The 14,548-nt window shown below is 44.7% G+C and overlaps 1 protein-coding gene across 1 annotated transcript in view; it reads left to right on the top strand.

Moving 5' to 3' along the window:
- LY86 (lymphocyte antigen 86) overlaps positions 1-11,595 on the top strand; it is a 29,632-nt gene extending 18,037 nt beyond the window's left edge. The window contains exons 4-5 of the mRNA XM_068396967.1: positions 4,856-4,908; positions 10,851-11,595. Coding sequence (XP_068253068.1) covers positions 4,856-4,908; positions 10,851-10,946 — 149 coding nt within the window. The 3' untranslated portion in view covers positions 10,947-11,595. The remainder of the gene's footprint in view (positions 1-4,855; positions 4,909-10,850) is intronic.
- The last annotated feature ends 2,953 nt before the right edge of the window (positions 11,596-14,548 follow it).

Here is a 14,548-nt window from a genome sequence, read left to right as displayed (position 1 = left end):
TGAGCTATATGACTTGTGAAGTTACTAGCTCAAAGGTTGCAAGGAAGGGGGTCATTGTCCATTTAAGACCATCAACAACAACAAAACCCGCTAAATTCTTTGCAGCAAAACATGAACACAGCTCTTCCTCTTTTTTAGTAGAAAGTGCTGGTTATTCCCCATTTCCTCCAAAGAAAACAGTTACATAAGATTTAATAGATTTCCCAATGCAATCACTAAAATCAGAGAAAAAGACCTACCAAGGTAATATTTAGCAATGTGCCAACCACAACTTGCAGGCTTAAACAAAACTTCCTGACAAAAGAGAGTTGCATCCTCTGCAAGTCTGCTAGTTTTTTTCTATTCCCAACTGATAAAGGCACCATCAGAGAACTTTCACGATTCCTTCTGCACACTCCCAAACCATAGAGAAACGCCCCCTGCTTCAGATCTCTCTTCTTCACATTATTGCCTCTTACAACAGATGTTAACAGTGAGCAAGTTTCTAAAATAGTATTTGTGAATAAAAGTAGAGAAGATGGCATGAGTTACAGAACAGGGTATCACATTGAGAGTTTAGGTACATGTTTCTGAGAAAGCAGCCACACCATAAAGCTAGGTCTTTGGGCTGATAAACAATTATACAGTGCTGTCTTGCTTAGTCCCTTCATCTCACTTTTTCCTCCCCAGTAAAGAGAGTAGATGTTTTTCACCCAGCTATATATTTATATACATTTTTCTCACTCAATTATACATCTATAGCTGGCTGTTATTCAGATCATTCCTGCATCCCTAAAACTCACAGAAGTTGTGTGTCAGTTGCATGGGTGCAAGATCGTGTCCTAGAAGAACTCCAACATGGAGCATTTAAGTTCTAAAAAGATTTAAAACAGGAAAAGGAAGAGGTGGGTGCAGATGTACAGGGCCTTTATATAGTACAAGAGTGTGAGAATGTTTAAAGATTTTCAGTGCAAGGAAGATTTGAGAAAGAGGAGTGAGAATTTCATTATAGGTGTTTTGTCAGGAATGAGAGGCATCTTCACGATAAATGATAACTAGTAACTTGAAGTAATCCTCAGGAAGTTCTTTCTTACATATTTGAAAGCTCTGCTTCAGACTGGAAGCTGTGAGGCCTACTCACTGACAGGGAAAATAACTAAATTACTTTTGGTAAAAACAGTAGTGAAAAGCTTCTACAACAAATAAAATAATATCACCTTGAATCAGTGGTACATTAGTAATGTTTTCCAGGACACTCTACAGAAGTCACCTTCAGTTAAGTCTTTAACAAAAAAGGGCTAAACATGGAAAGCAGACTGCAAACACATCACTTATGAAGCATGCTTGACAAATACTATAACTTACAAGCAGACCAATAAAGACATAGGGGAATTTTTAACTGGAAAAATGCACTCATGATTTATGCTGTTCCCAATGTTTGTACATTTTTGCAACTACATCTGGGCTTGCTCTAAAAAGACCACAGAATTCTTTCAATGAGCTAGGCTCAGTGTTTGTGCCAGTTACACTTACTGCTGCAGATGCGTTCATCCTTTTTCAATGGAGGAATGCAAAAGTGTATGAATATATGGAGAAAAATGTATGAGTATATGAAGGATGCTGTGACAAACTAGTCCTTAAAGCCTTAAAGGATGTTTACACCTCTGGAATTATAGCAGAAATCCTCAAGTGAGAGGAACATTGAATGGGCTTTGAAAAGCCTGATCCAGCCAGCATAGGCACTGAGGAGATTGCCATGGTCCAAAGTGAGTATGAATGGTAAAATTCAGCAGAACTATGGATCCATATTATTTCCTGGCAAGTCTCAACTAATGAAAGTTAAAGCTGCCCTTGCTTTCCTGTCAGGACATACTTTCAAAACAGCATAGTCCTTTTTTCCCGTGTTGTTGAAGCAAGGAAGGTCACGAGAGTTTTCTAGAGGCCTGGTTACAGAACCACAGAATGGTTGAGAGGTTGGAAGGGACCTCTGGAGATCATTTAGTCCAACTCCCTCCTACTCAAGCAGAGCCACCAAGAGCAGGTTGCCCATGAATATGTCCAGGCAGGGTTTTTTAATATATCCAGGGATGGAGGCTCCACAACATCTCTGGGAAACCTCTGCCAATGCCCAATCACCCTCACAGTAAAAAAAAAAAGTCTTCCCTGATGTTCAGGAGAAAAGAAATCTCCTGTGTTTCAGTTTGTGCCCACTGCCTCTTGTTCTGTCATTGGGCACCACTGGAACAAGCCTGGATCTGTCCTCTTACCACCTCCCTTCAGATATTTGTATGTATTGATGTGCTCTCCCCTAATCTTTCTGTTCTCTAGGCTGAGCACTTCCAGCTCTCTCAATCTCTCCTCATTGGAGAGATGTTCCAGTCCCTTGATAATCCCAGTGGCCCTTCACTGGACTCTCTCCAGTAGCTCCACATGATTAATAGCTGTGAACCACTGCAAGATCCCTGGTTAGAAAGAGCTAAATAAGAGCAATGCTGAAACATAAAGCAGTAAATGTGGGCCTCAACCTGGACACACAGCACCTAGCTCCACAGTTTGAGGCTCCCTAAAACATAGTCCAGTCCATGAGAGTGACTCCATTAATTACTGAGCAAAGGCACAGCTACCACAAATGAGAGCAGTCATGGAAAACTTCTCAGAGAGGGCTGAGGCAGAGCCCTAAGACCGCATCATCTAGCTCTGATGTAATCATTACTTTGTCACAGCAAAAGGAGGCAGGGGGAATAGCTTCTATGTACACTGAAGGAGAAATTATCATTCCCATCGTTTCAGAAGCAAATTTATGGCCTGGCGACTTCTACTTCATTTTAAAATATAGGCTTTGCAGAGCTTGAATGGTGCATCTGTATCTTTAGATTCTGGATGGTTTTCCAACAGCCTAAATGAGACCCTAATGAGCCACGTTATCCAAGAGGAGTTTCCATGTCCCTGTGGAGAAGGACTTTGGGGAAGGGTGGTTGTTCACAGCCCAGTTTCCTCTCCACTCTCCTCTGCTGCCATCCAAAATTTGCTAGACTCGGAGTTGACTGAAGGAGAGATAGTCAAACAAGGCTCTCTACTGAACGAAAGGACACACAAACCACAAGCCACGCTATCGTGTGGTTCACACCACCCTGCGGGGGCAGCTCACAATATGGCTTAGCATATATCAACACTCATACAGCTCAAGTCTCAAGGGAGTCACTCATCACCCAATTCATGCAGTCTGCAGTGCCTTTAACTCCCGTTTAGACTCTAGTAAAGTTGCGAACTGAGAAGTGGGCTGTACTGCATTTTTAAAATTCTTGAGTCACCGCTCTCTGCAGCGGAGATGTGTCAGACTCCAGGGCTCTTGCTTTGTGCACAGAAGCAAGCAGCGATGGTGACTGCTCTTTGAAAAGGGAAAGACCTCTTGGTGTCCAGGTGAAGTAGCCAGGTATGCAGAGGGGAATGAGTACAGTGAGTGCTGCAGCATAGTTGATCAGTTTGAGAGTGACAAGCCAAAACATACTTATTCTATTCTCTGTTTGGTATTAGGTTTTTCAGGGCAACACCGAGAAGTTCTGCATCTTCTCTACCGAGAAGTTCTGCGTCTTCTCTACCTCCCAGGATCATCAGGGCATTACATTTAACAAACTCCTCATTAATGCAAAGGTGTAGAACATTGGTGATGTCTCAGGTTTCTCCTACTCTTTTCCTAGCTTATTTTACAGTCGTGATTCTTTCCTTTAAGTTTGTTACAAGGCATTGACTAACATGTCATAGCATGTGTGGGAAAGACCTTCTGTGGACTCTTTACAAGTCAGATACCTACTGCATGGTGGTATGGACCATACTACATAAACATCTTACAAAGCTTTTGTCAAACGTTTCACAAGAAACAGTTTAAACCAGCACAGTGAGACTGGACTAAAACAACTCTCTAGAAGTGACAAGCATCAAGATGCCAGCACATACTCGTATAAATATGATGAAACACTTACTCCTCTGTTACTGTCAAAGTAAAGAATATTTCATGACACCTACAAAAGAGAATCCTTAAACAGTTCTTAGACTTTTCCATGACTTGTGGAGGGCAAGTTGTGCAAGAAATTCTGAAATACTGAAACATCTACAAATTTTATTTTCAGTCAAGTCTGCACAGTTTGGCCCAGTAAGCTATGAAAAAGTAGGAGGAACTGCAGAACAGCTTGCTAATTCTGTCCATTAGTGCCAAAGTTGCCCTTTCTTCAACAGCAAAGAGCAAGCATGCCTTGCGACTAGGGAGATGAGGATTGGAAGGTGGAACTCCTGGGCTCTATTCCAGTCACCAGCACAACTTGTGATGGCTTTAGCACATCATGTAACTTCTTGGTGAATGCTCCCTCAGCAGTGGGATAGAGATATTCTCATTACTTTAAGGTCATGTTCAACAAGCAGTCAGAAGTCCACACCTACAGAAACACTCAGCTCAGACTGTTTTTTCTTAAAGTTACCAAAACAGTACAGTTCAACAATTGCAGCTGCAGGTGTTTAACAGATCATGCTAAAGTAACTTCTGTCCAGCAATCCCCCTCCCCTTTCGTTCCTCCATTTGCAGCATGCATGCTGACATAGGAACACCCACCCAGTTGTGCAAATCCATGCCCCCTCCTCCACTCAGAGAGGGACTGCAGGTCCTCCTTGAGCCCAGGCTCTGACCTGCCTTCCCCCTGTAGCAGTACACATCCTGACATTTCTCAGGAGGGATGTTATAAGACCGTAGAGAGCTCTTTGCAGTTCCATAACACTTGCCCCTGGAGCACTTTGAACTGCTATTACAAAAAAGCATCTATAATAATCTGCTTGTTTCCTTCATGTGCTGTATGTCTAACCACCCATCACCATTTTTGCTTTTCAGAACATCTCTATTATGAGGGACCAGTCACACTGGGAATCAAAGAAATCCCACAGGTAAGTTGGTCACAGCTGTGCTCCCAAGCAGAAGGGCTTTCTGGATGATGTATGGTCAGAGGACTACCAGCAATCACATCAGCATATTCCAAGCTTCCCCAGCTGGCACACTGGATCGGATAGTGTTTACATGACTAAACCTTTTCAATATGAAATCAAATGACTTTGCTTAAGGCATTAGAGAACCACCATTATCCAGAGATGGACAGGTTTTCTTAGGATAGCAGATCCCCACTTCCAGCACGAAGTCATGCAGCCATACAGTTCTTTAATGGCTTCCTCTCTATTACTCTTAAAATGGCAACAAAAAATGTAGCTTCAAGGGACTCCTAAGAGATCAAGGCTGCAATTGAGCTCACTCCTTAGTGGGCTGAACAATTTGGAGAAGCTCGTTCATCCTCACTGGCTATAAAGGCAATTTAGATAACTATTAGAATTGTATGTGTTCCACTGTACATATATGGTGTTAGACATAGAGGTCTTCTAGGTTGTAACTGAAAGTACAGAACACTTTGGACTTATGGAGCCTTAAAATAAGAAAATAATTTCTTAGAAAAGTAAGAAAACAGGCAGTACTCTAGACACTGCTCTGAATATCCTGGTCATCCATTACAGATGGTCCTTAGAAGCAGCCATCTCCCCACTCAGCTAAGTCCCCTTCTTAAAGGTCAACCAAATCATATTGCAAAACAAGATGGGTCTCAAATGCTGAATGCACCACAGTCTCTCTTAACTGGGTGCAACATGAATCTAGATTTGACCACTAAATAACAAAGGATTTTTAGCCACATACACAAGAGACCAGATTGAAGGGGAGAAGGCATCTGGTTGAGAATGTGGTGAAGAAAGAATCAGTCACCACTGTGAAAGCACACAGGCCAGGTGGTCAATCAAACACACCTTAGATTTACTCACACAGAGAAACACAGCATGAGCTCTCAGTTCTTCAGCAGCAGACATAAAACCTATGTCACAGCCTCAAAGATGAGGTCTGGGGCCTGCGCAGCGCTGGATTGGTCCAGATGCAGGAAAAGGAGAAAACAGAATCACGACAGGGTATAGAACAAGGACATGAGTCCCAGAGAGCCAGGCTTGCCAAGACCTGCAGAGGTGATAACAAGGATAGATGGCTTTCGGGAGGATTGAGCCTCAATAACAGCTACTATCTCATATGTCTCAGTCTTCCCTTGATGATAGCAGCAACCACAACCTTCATTTTCCAAGGCTTCCACACAGGGAGATGGGCCCCCTTATGCAGGCTGTTATCCCATGCTTACCAGCCTACTTCCCTAAAGGCTACACCTAAAGATGCTGTGTTGAGCAATGCCTTTTGTTGTGGAGTACCCAAGCTCCTATCAGTCAGCTTCCTGCTCCAGGAGCAGCTTTACTAACATACTGAGGACACTTCCGTAGTAAAGGCTCTAGACAAAATGAATAACAGGTTTTTAGACCAAGAGGAGGCCCTAGACACATCCACACCCACTAGTAAAACTCCACTTCTGGGCAAATTAGCTGAATTTGGAGCCAGAAATTCTAAGACTGTTCACAATCCTCTTTTAATAACAATTTCACAGAATCACACAGAATCACAGAACGTTAGGGATTGGAAGGGACCTCGAAAGATCATCTAGTCCAATCCCCCTGCCGGAGCAGGATTACCTAGACCATATCACACACGAACACATCCAGGCAGGTTTTGAATGTCTCCAGAGAAGGAGACTCCACAACCTCTCTGGGCAGCCTGTTCCAGTGTTCGGTCACCCTCACCGTAAAGAAGTTTTTCCTCATATTTATGTGGAACCTCCTGTGTTCCAGCTTGCACCCATTGCCCCTTGTCCTGTCAAGGGATGTCACTGAGAAGAGCCTGGCTCCATCCTCATGACACTTGCCCTTTACATATTTATAAACATTAATGAGGTCACCCCTCAGTCTCCTCTTCTCTAAGCTAAAGAGACCCAGCTCCCTCAGCTTCTCCTCATAAGGGAGATATTCCGCTCCCTTAATCATCTTCGTGGCTCTGCGCTGGACTCTCTCTAGCAGTTCCCTGTCCTTCTTGAACTGAGGGGCCCAGAACTGGACACAATACTCCAGATGCGGCCTCACCAGGGCAGAGTAGAGGGGGAGGAGAACCTCTCTCGACCTACTAACCACACCCCTTCTAATACACCCCAGGATGCCATTGGCCTTCTTGGCCACAAGGGCACACTGCTGGCTCATGGTCATCCTGCTGTCCACTAGGACCCCCAGGTCCCTTTCCCCTACGCTGCTCTCCAACAGGTCTGTCCCCAACTTGTACTGGTACATGGGGTTGTTCTTGCCCAGATGCAGGACTCTACACTTGCCCTTGTTATATTGCATTAAATTTCTCCCCACCCAACTCTCCAGCCTGTCCAGGTCTCTCTGAATGGCTGCGCAGCCTTCCGGTGTGTCAGCCACTCCTCCCAGTTTTGTGTCATCAGCAAACTTGCTGACAGTGCACTCTATTCCCCCATCCAAGTCATTAATGAATATATTGAATAGAACTGGTCCCAGTACCGACCCTTGAGGGACTCCGCTAGACACAGGCCTCCAACTGGACTCTGTCCCATTGACCACCACTCTCTGGCTTCTTTCCTTCAGCCAGTTCACAATCCACCTCACTACCCGATCATCCAGACCACACTTCCTCAGTTTAGCTGCAAGGATGCTGTGCGAGACCGTGTCAAACGCTTTACTGAAATCGAGATAGACCACATCCACAGCTTTACCATCATCTATCCACCGGGTAACATCCTCATAAAAGGCTATCAAGTTGGTTAAGCATGACTTCCTCTTGGTGAAGCCATGTTGAGTGCCCCTAATGATCCCCCTATCCTTGATGTGTCTAGAGACAGCACCAAGGACAAGTTGTTCTATCACCTTTCTGGGGATGGAGGTGAGGCTGACCGGTCTATAGTTACCCGGGTCCTCCTTCTTGCCCTTTTTGAAGACTGGAGTGACATTCACTTTCCTCCAGTCCTCAGGCACCTCTCCCGTTGCCCACGACTTAGCAAAGATGATGGAGAGTGGCCTAGCAATGACTTCCGCCAGCTCCCTCAGCACCCGCGGGTGCATCCCATCAGGGCCCATGGATTTATGGATGTCCAGGTTGCTTAATTGGTCCCTGACCCAGCCCTCATCAACCAAGACAGATTCCTCCTCTATCCTGACTTCTTCTGGGGCCGCAGGGGTCCGGGGCTCCTCAGGACAGCCTCCAGCAGTATAGACAGAGGCAAAGAAGGCATTCAGTAACTCCGCCTTCTTTTTATCCTCTGTCTCCAGGACCCCCACCTCATTCATCAGTGGGCCTACATTGCCTCTAGTGTTGGCTTTACCTGCAATGTATTTGAAGAAGCCCTTTCTGTTGTCCTTGACCTCTCTTGCAAGGTTTAATTCCAAGGAGGCCTTAGCTGTCCTAGTTGCCTCCCTACATCCTCTGACAACAGACTTATATTCCTCCCAAGTGGCCAGCCCCTCCTTCCATGATCTGTACACCCTCTTCTTCCACTTGAGTTTGCCCAGCAGTTCCCTGTTTAACCATGCAGGTCTCCTGCTACCCTTCCTTGACTTCCTACCTGTTGGGATGCTCTGATCTTGAGCTCGGAAGAAGCAGTCCTTGAACGCTAACCAACTATCTTGGGCCCCCTTACCTTCTAGTACCCTGTCCCATGGGATTTCCCCTAGCAATTGCTTGAAAAGGCCAAAGTTGGCCCTCCTGAAGTCCAGGGTTGTGATTCTGCTAGCTATTCTGTTCCTGCCACATGAGATCCTGAACTCTACCATCTCATGGTCACTACAACCAAGGCTGCCCTCAACCTTCACCTCTTCAACCAGACCCTCCTTGTTAGTGAGGATAAGATCCAGCAGCGCTCCTCTCCTAGTTGGCTCATCCACCATTTGCATCAGAAAGTTATCATCAATGCACTGGAGGAACCTCCTGGACTGAGGATGGCTGGCTGAGTAGGCCTCCCAGCAAATATCAGGGTAGTTGAAATCCCCCATGACAACCAGGCCCTGTGATTGCGAGACTGCTCTCAGCTGCCTGTAGAAGGCCTCATCACCCTCCTCATCCTGATCTGGTGGCCTGCAATAGACACCCACAACAGTATCACCCCTGCCAGCCTGCCCCTTAATTCGCACCCACAAACTCTCAACTCGCTCCTGATCCGCCCCTGGACAGAACTCAATACATTCTAGCTGCTCACTCACATAAAGAGCAACTCCACCACCTCTCCTTAGTGGCCTGTCTTTCCTGAACAGGACATAGCCATCCATGACCACATTCCAGTCATGCGAGGTGTCCCACCAAGTCTCTGTGATTGCCACTAAATCATAGCCCCCCCAACCAAACACAGATTTCTAACTCCTCCTGTTTATTCCCCATGCTGCGTGCATTGGTGTACAGGCATTTCAGGGAGTGAGCTGAGCACACCGATTTCACCCCAGGGGGATGGGAGGCCTCCTGGTCTACCTCAACACTAGAGAGTTGTCCCAGTGGTGCAAGCCCAGCTACTACCCCATCCCCCTTCGAATCTAGTTTAAAGCTCTCCAATTTTTACCCATGAGCAAAAAATTACTCTGGAGGAGGAAAATAAAAAAAATCTAATCACAGCAAGCAATGGAAGTGAGTTACTATAAATTCCCTTCCATGAATGAAACTAGAAGCTTTTGGAGAATTAACATGCTTGCGAGAAAGGAAATAGGAAGCCTTTTTTGTTAATTAATCAATCAGGCAAATAGCACCATCCTTCCATGCTGGCAATAAAGAGTTATTCCATGCAGCAATAGTCTTCTCTCATTACAAAGAGCCTCACGTGAGCAGCCCAAAGGACGTTTGTGCAGCAATTACAAGGCTGTATTCTCATGAGCATGTTGCCATTGGGCCTGTCTCTAAATTTGGAAGTTACACTTCGCTTGACCTTCTCTGTGAGGACACAGGCCAGTTATTGCTTTAGAAATCCCATGGTAAAAGGCAAATGCCAAGAAGCCTGACTCATTCTAGCTGTGCCTCCTTCTACTCCACAACCAGAAGAGTTCTGAGCAGGGCAAGAGCTTTGTATGATGCAAGGCCAGGAGGCCACTGCTGCCAAGCTCCCCTACCCCAGGTTCTGCTCCCCTCTACACTACAGAAAAAAAAAAAAAGAAAAAAAAACACAGAAAGAATAGTGCAGTGCCAGCAATCTAGAGTGAATGAAATTTAATTCTTCTCTTCCTCCAAGTCTGTTAAATGAGCCTTGTCACCTCCCCTGCCCAGCGCTTCTCCTTCTCCAAACGTCTGGAGAAAGTAGTTTTGACCAATACAAAAAAATCCGTGGCTTCTTTAAGGTTGAGATTTTTTGCACTGTGATGACGCAAGTTCTCCCCAAAGCCTGAATTATTAATAGCTTTAACCACACTATTTGAAATTAAGCTACCTCTTGTTTTATCATATAGGAATTCATCACAGATTGAGTCATCTATACACACACATCCCCCAAGGTGTTCTCTTTTATAAAAATTCATATCAATAACAGTGTATACACTGAACAACAAGATCCAAGGAAGAGAAGTGCCGGACAACTGAGCACCTCTTCCCCTTCCAGTTACTAAACAGCACGGGCCCTACTGTGCTTGCTCATAAGAAACATGAGGAGTGATACAGACTTGAAAGGAATTTTTATGCATCAAAACATTTTGTTCCCCTTGCACTGTTTTAATTTTGAACTTGTGCTGTCAGGATTGATATCCCTGATGAGAGTATTTTGGCAGAAAATATAGGCAAGTCCTTTATCAGTTCTGAATCGCATTTGGACAGGAAAGGTTTTGGAGGAACTTGATGGGAAAAATGTTATTTTGTTTCTAGGAAGATGACTCCATCATAGAAACAGAAGCAGTTATTATACTACTGACGGGCTAATCTCTTCCTTTGTGTTTGGCTCATACAGGGAGATTACTCCATTTCAGCGAAGCTAACTAATGAAGATGGTGTCACTGTCGCTTGTGCTGATTTTACCGTGAAAAATTATTTAGACTATTATTAGCAACAAACCAATTTCATGAAAGCTACAGACTACCAAAGCTATTCAAGCCAAGTGAGCTGCTTGCATGCTACAATGATTCTGAAGGAAATAATCCCCAAATGGTGGTTCTGATGTTATTCATCTTTATAATTCACTATTTTCAAGAAGTCACTAGACCCTCTAGTGGCAATTTTATCTCTAAATGCACACTGTAGCCTACTTTTTGCTTCTGACATAGACAGCTGCAAGTAGAAAGTATTGATACAAACATTCTCATCTTAGGGTGAAAATAACATGAGGCATAATAGGCAAGAGCCTAAACATTTTTTGCAGTAAGTTATGGAGGCATCCATTTCTAATACAGGCTAAAGAAGACTTTCATAGGTATCATATATTATGCAGTTACAGCACTCAACATTTTCAGTCTTCCCTGAGACCTATCTGGAGCCTCCACTGGTATAGATTTTGTTATAACTACAAAGACCAAATAGGATGAACATGCCTTTTTTCCAGTGATCCATGCCCTGTTTCTGGATTCATGTCACTCAAGTCTTCTGGAGTCTGCCTGGAATTTTTTGTTCTTTAATGTCTTTTAAATGATATGTGAACTGTTCTGTATCTAAGCTATGTGCTCTTCTTGCCTCTCAATAAATTCATAATGAAAGAACAATTTTTTCTTCTTTTTCCTCATGATTCTAGGATCTTTCTAAAGCTTAAAGTGGGGAAAAAAGGGAAGGGAAAAAAAACTGAGGGAACAAGTTAAATGAGCATTTTTTTTTTAATATGAAATATCAGTCATGTTGACATACATTTTGTTAGCAGAGGACAAACTATTCCTTGCTTCGAGCATGAAGCCCCAGAAGTAAACACAAATTGCACTCCAGGTGCGGCACATCCCCAAACCCTCTCATTCCAGGAGCCTCTGCAGCTGGCATAGCTGTAGGGTGGATAGATAACCAAGCATAGGGCAGCACATGGGATTAGGATCTTGTGTTGGAGAGTGTGGAGACCTGTTTGGGGGACTGGAAGAGTAGGGGAAGGATCAAGAGTAAGGCTGAGTTCTGATTTGGAAAAGTAGAGGCAGGAATCAGAGCCACAGGAGGGTCCTGGAGCTGAGCACAGGCTTATGAAGGATGGTAGCAAGCATTGGGCTGCATGCCTCATCTTGGAGAGGTTCAGCATATATGGTTAGGGCAGCTGTGGCTCACAGCTGGCCACACAGGAGCTCTGACACATGGCCTCCATCCTACACACCCACGTGCTGTGGCTCAAACAAATTCCTGAGCAGCAAGAACATCCCTGCTGCACACATGACCAACACCACAGAGCAGCCAACAGCTAGCGGCAAGGGATAGTCCCTTGCTTCCCTCCCATGCAGTGAAATTCTCACCTGCCATCTCAGCAAATGTGAACAAGTCTTTGAGGCCTGACTCGCATTAGGGAGGCTTACCACTATTGAACATGAAACAGCAAGCACCATAAAATAGGATAGAGTACATTTAACACACTGCAGTTTCAGCCCATTTCTATTACGCCCTGATTTGGAAATAACAGAAAAGAAGCCCAGAGGGATTCATCACAGCTTTGGCTACCACTCCCCAGATCAGGGTTCAGCTCTAAAGTGTTGGTGCTGTTTTGGCAACAGTTCATCCAAGTCACCACCATTGCCATGTTTTGGGTCTTCATAGCTAATAAAAGAGTATCACATTACAGATACAAGCTCATGTTTTTTTCCTCACATCAGTAGCTCTTTAGATTCACCTCTCCCTGTGATTCCCGTGATGTCAGAAGAGCGAGACCTTGAGGAGAAGCTAACAAAACTGCATTCAACAGCAGCTCTCACACAAGAGTCCACTTGCCCAGCTCCGTTCCACCACAACCACACAACAAAAGCATGACTAAAACCCAAATTCCTTCCACCAAGATTCTTGGTCTGTTATCAGATGAAAAACAAACCCAGTGCTAGTTTAAGTGCTTCTACTTGAAATCAATCCCATAACAGCCAAGATCCTCTTAGTTAAATTTGCCAGGCTCCTCACACCCTGGGGCACACCTGGAGGGGCCCCATGCCCACCACAGCAAACAAGCCAGCCTTTGCCTCCACATGGTGTGGGGACTTCCCTAGAGCTGTAGCAGAAGCTGCTGCAGGAGGTCTCAGCTGCCCAAAAAGCAGGAATTTAATCTCTAAAACATCAGACTTCTGGCCCTTGAGATCTTCCATCACTGACCCTTCACTGCCCAGCTCCTATGCAGACACCACAGAGCCTCACTCCCAGCACCAGCTGAACAACATTTGGCTTCCTATCACAAAAATTACTTACCCTTTTTTCTCTTGGAATTAAGCTGAAGAACCAAGACTAAATCTTAAACCCACACTCCAAGGCTTAAACTGGAGCTTTCTCCATAGCAAGAGAAAGGTGTACTTGCCATACCACAGAGCCATGTAGCTTCCTTGTCTAAAAATCATTTAGGGCTTAGCAGCTCAAGGCCTCAGCTGCTCACTAAATTAAAAAGAGCTCTGCCCCTTCAGCCTAAGAAGTGCCTCTGTTTCTTCTGTGAATTCCTGTTTCTAATCAGGCACCATCATGCATGGTCAAGCAACAAAAAAAGGGCTCAGCTTCATTGATCCCAGCACAGCTAATGAATCCCTTGCTGTCCCAGAAGGTCTGTGGTGTATTCACACTATCACAACCAGAATTCAAATACATTTGGTAGCTACTGCAGGTATCTTCCTGAAATAGCCTCAAAAAGCTTAATAAGGGCACTGTAGCAACATCCAGTCTCTGAACTAGCTCAGCTGTGCAAGGGTGAGAGCAATATCCTCCAGGGATTTGCAGCCTAAACAAGGAGGCAGTTGGGTTTTGCTGAAACAAGGATCTGCACATTTCCAGCCAGCTCTACTTGAAGTCAGGGGGATGAGGCATAAATGAACCCCATAGCAAGATGCTGAGCTCTCAGCCCTTACTGGCAAGATTGCCTGAATTGGAGATGTCTTTATGCTGTTTCTTCTGTTATGTTGAAAGATGCTACTCTTTCCATAAAGATCCATTGTTTACATTTCTTGTACACCATCTTCTACACTCTACAGTGTAGCCCTGAGAATTCCAGAGTGGCTCCATTTTATTATTTTGATAGTGCTCTGCAGCATGAGAAAGGGGACTGAGGGGAACAGGACAACTAAAGGGTGTTATTCCAACAAAAATCAAGTTTTTGTCCCAGAGGACACTGGGAAGGTAAAGCATGAAGCTATCTTAACCCTCAGCTCTCATGTAATGAACTATGATGAAGGATCTGCCTAGAATATAGACCCCAGTCTCTTTCGTGGATTATTCTGAACTAACCTTCCCTGGACTAACAAACGCCTCAGTGAGACAGATGGGATGGGAGTCTGGTCCCCAGGAGCTCCCACAGGGCTCAGGCAGACAGTGATCAGTGTGCTACAAATACACTCAAGAATCAGTTAAAGCTGAGATAAAACAGTTACTACAATGTTTCTACCAAGTCATACAGAGCCCAGTCAGAGAATTCTGTACCTCAGCAGGCAAGGTCCAAGACTGCCAGGTGTGAACAGAGCTCCCACCACTCCTTTACACCAGCACATCCCTAAATCAGCATGAAGGTCC

Source organism: Nyctibius grandis, chromosome 3, assembly GCF_013368605.1.
Source record: "Nyctibius grandis isolate bNycGra1 chromosome 3, bNycGra1.pri, whole genome shotgun sequence".
Lineage (NCBI taxonomy): Eukaryota > Metazoa > Chordata > Aves > Nyctibiiformes > Nyctibiidae > Nyctibius > Nyctibius grandis.
The sequence above is the reverse complement of the archived record's forward strand: the minus strand, read 5'-3'. Positions and strand labels throughout refer to the sequence as shown.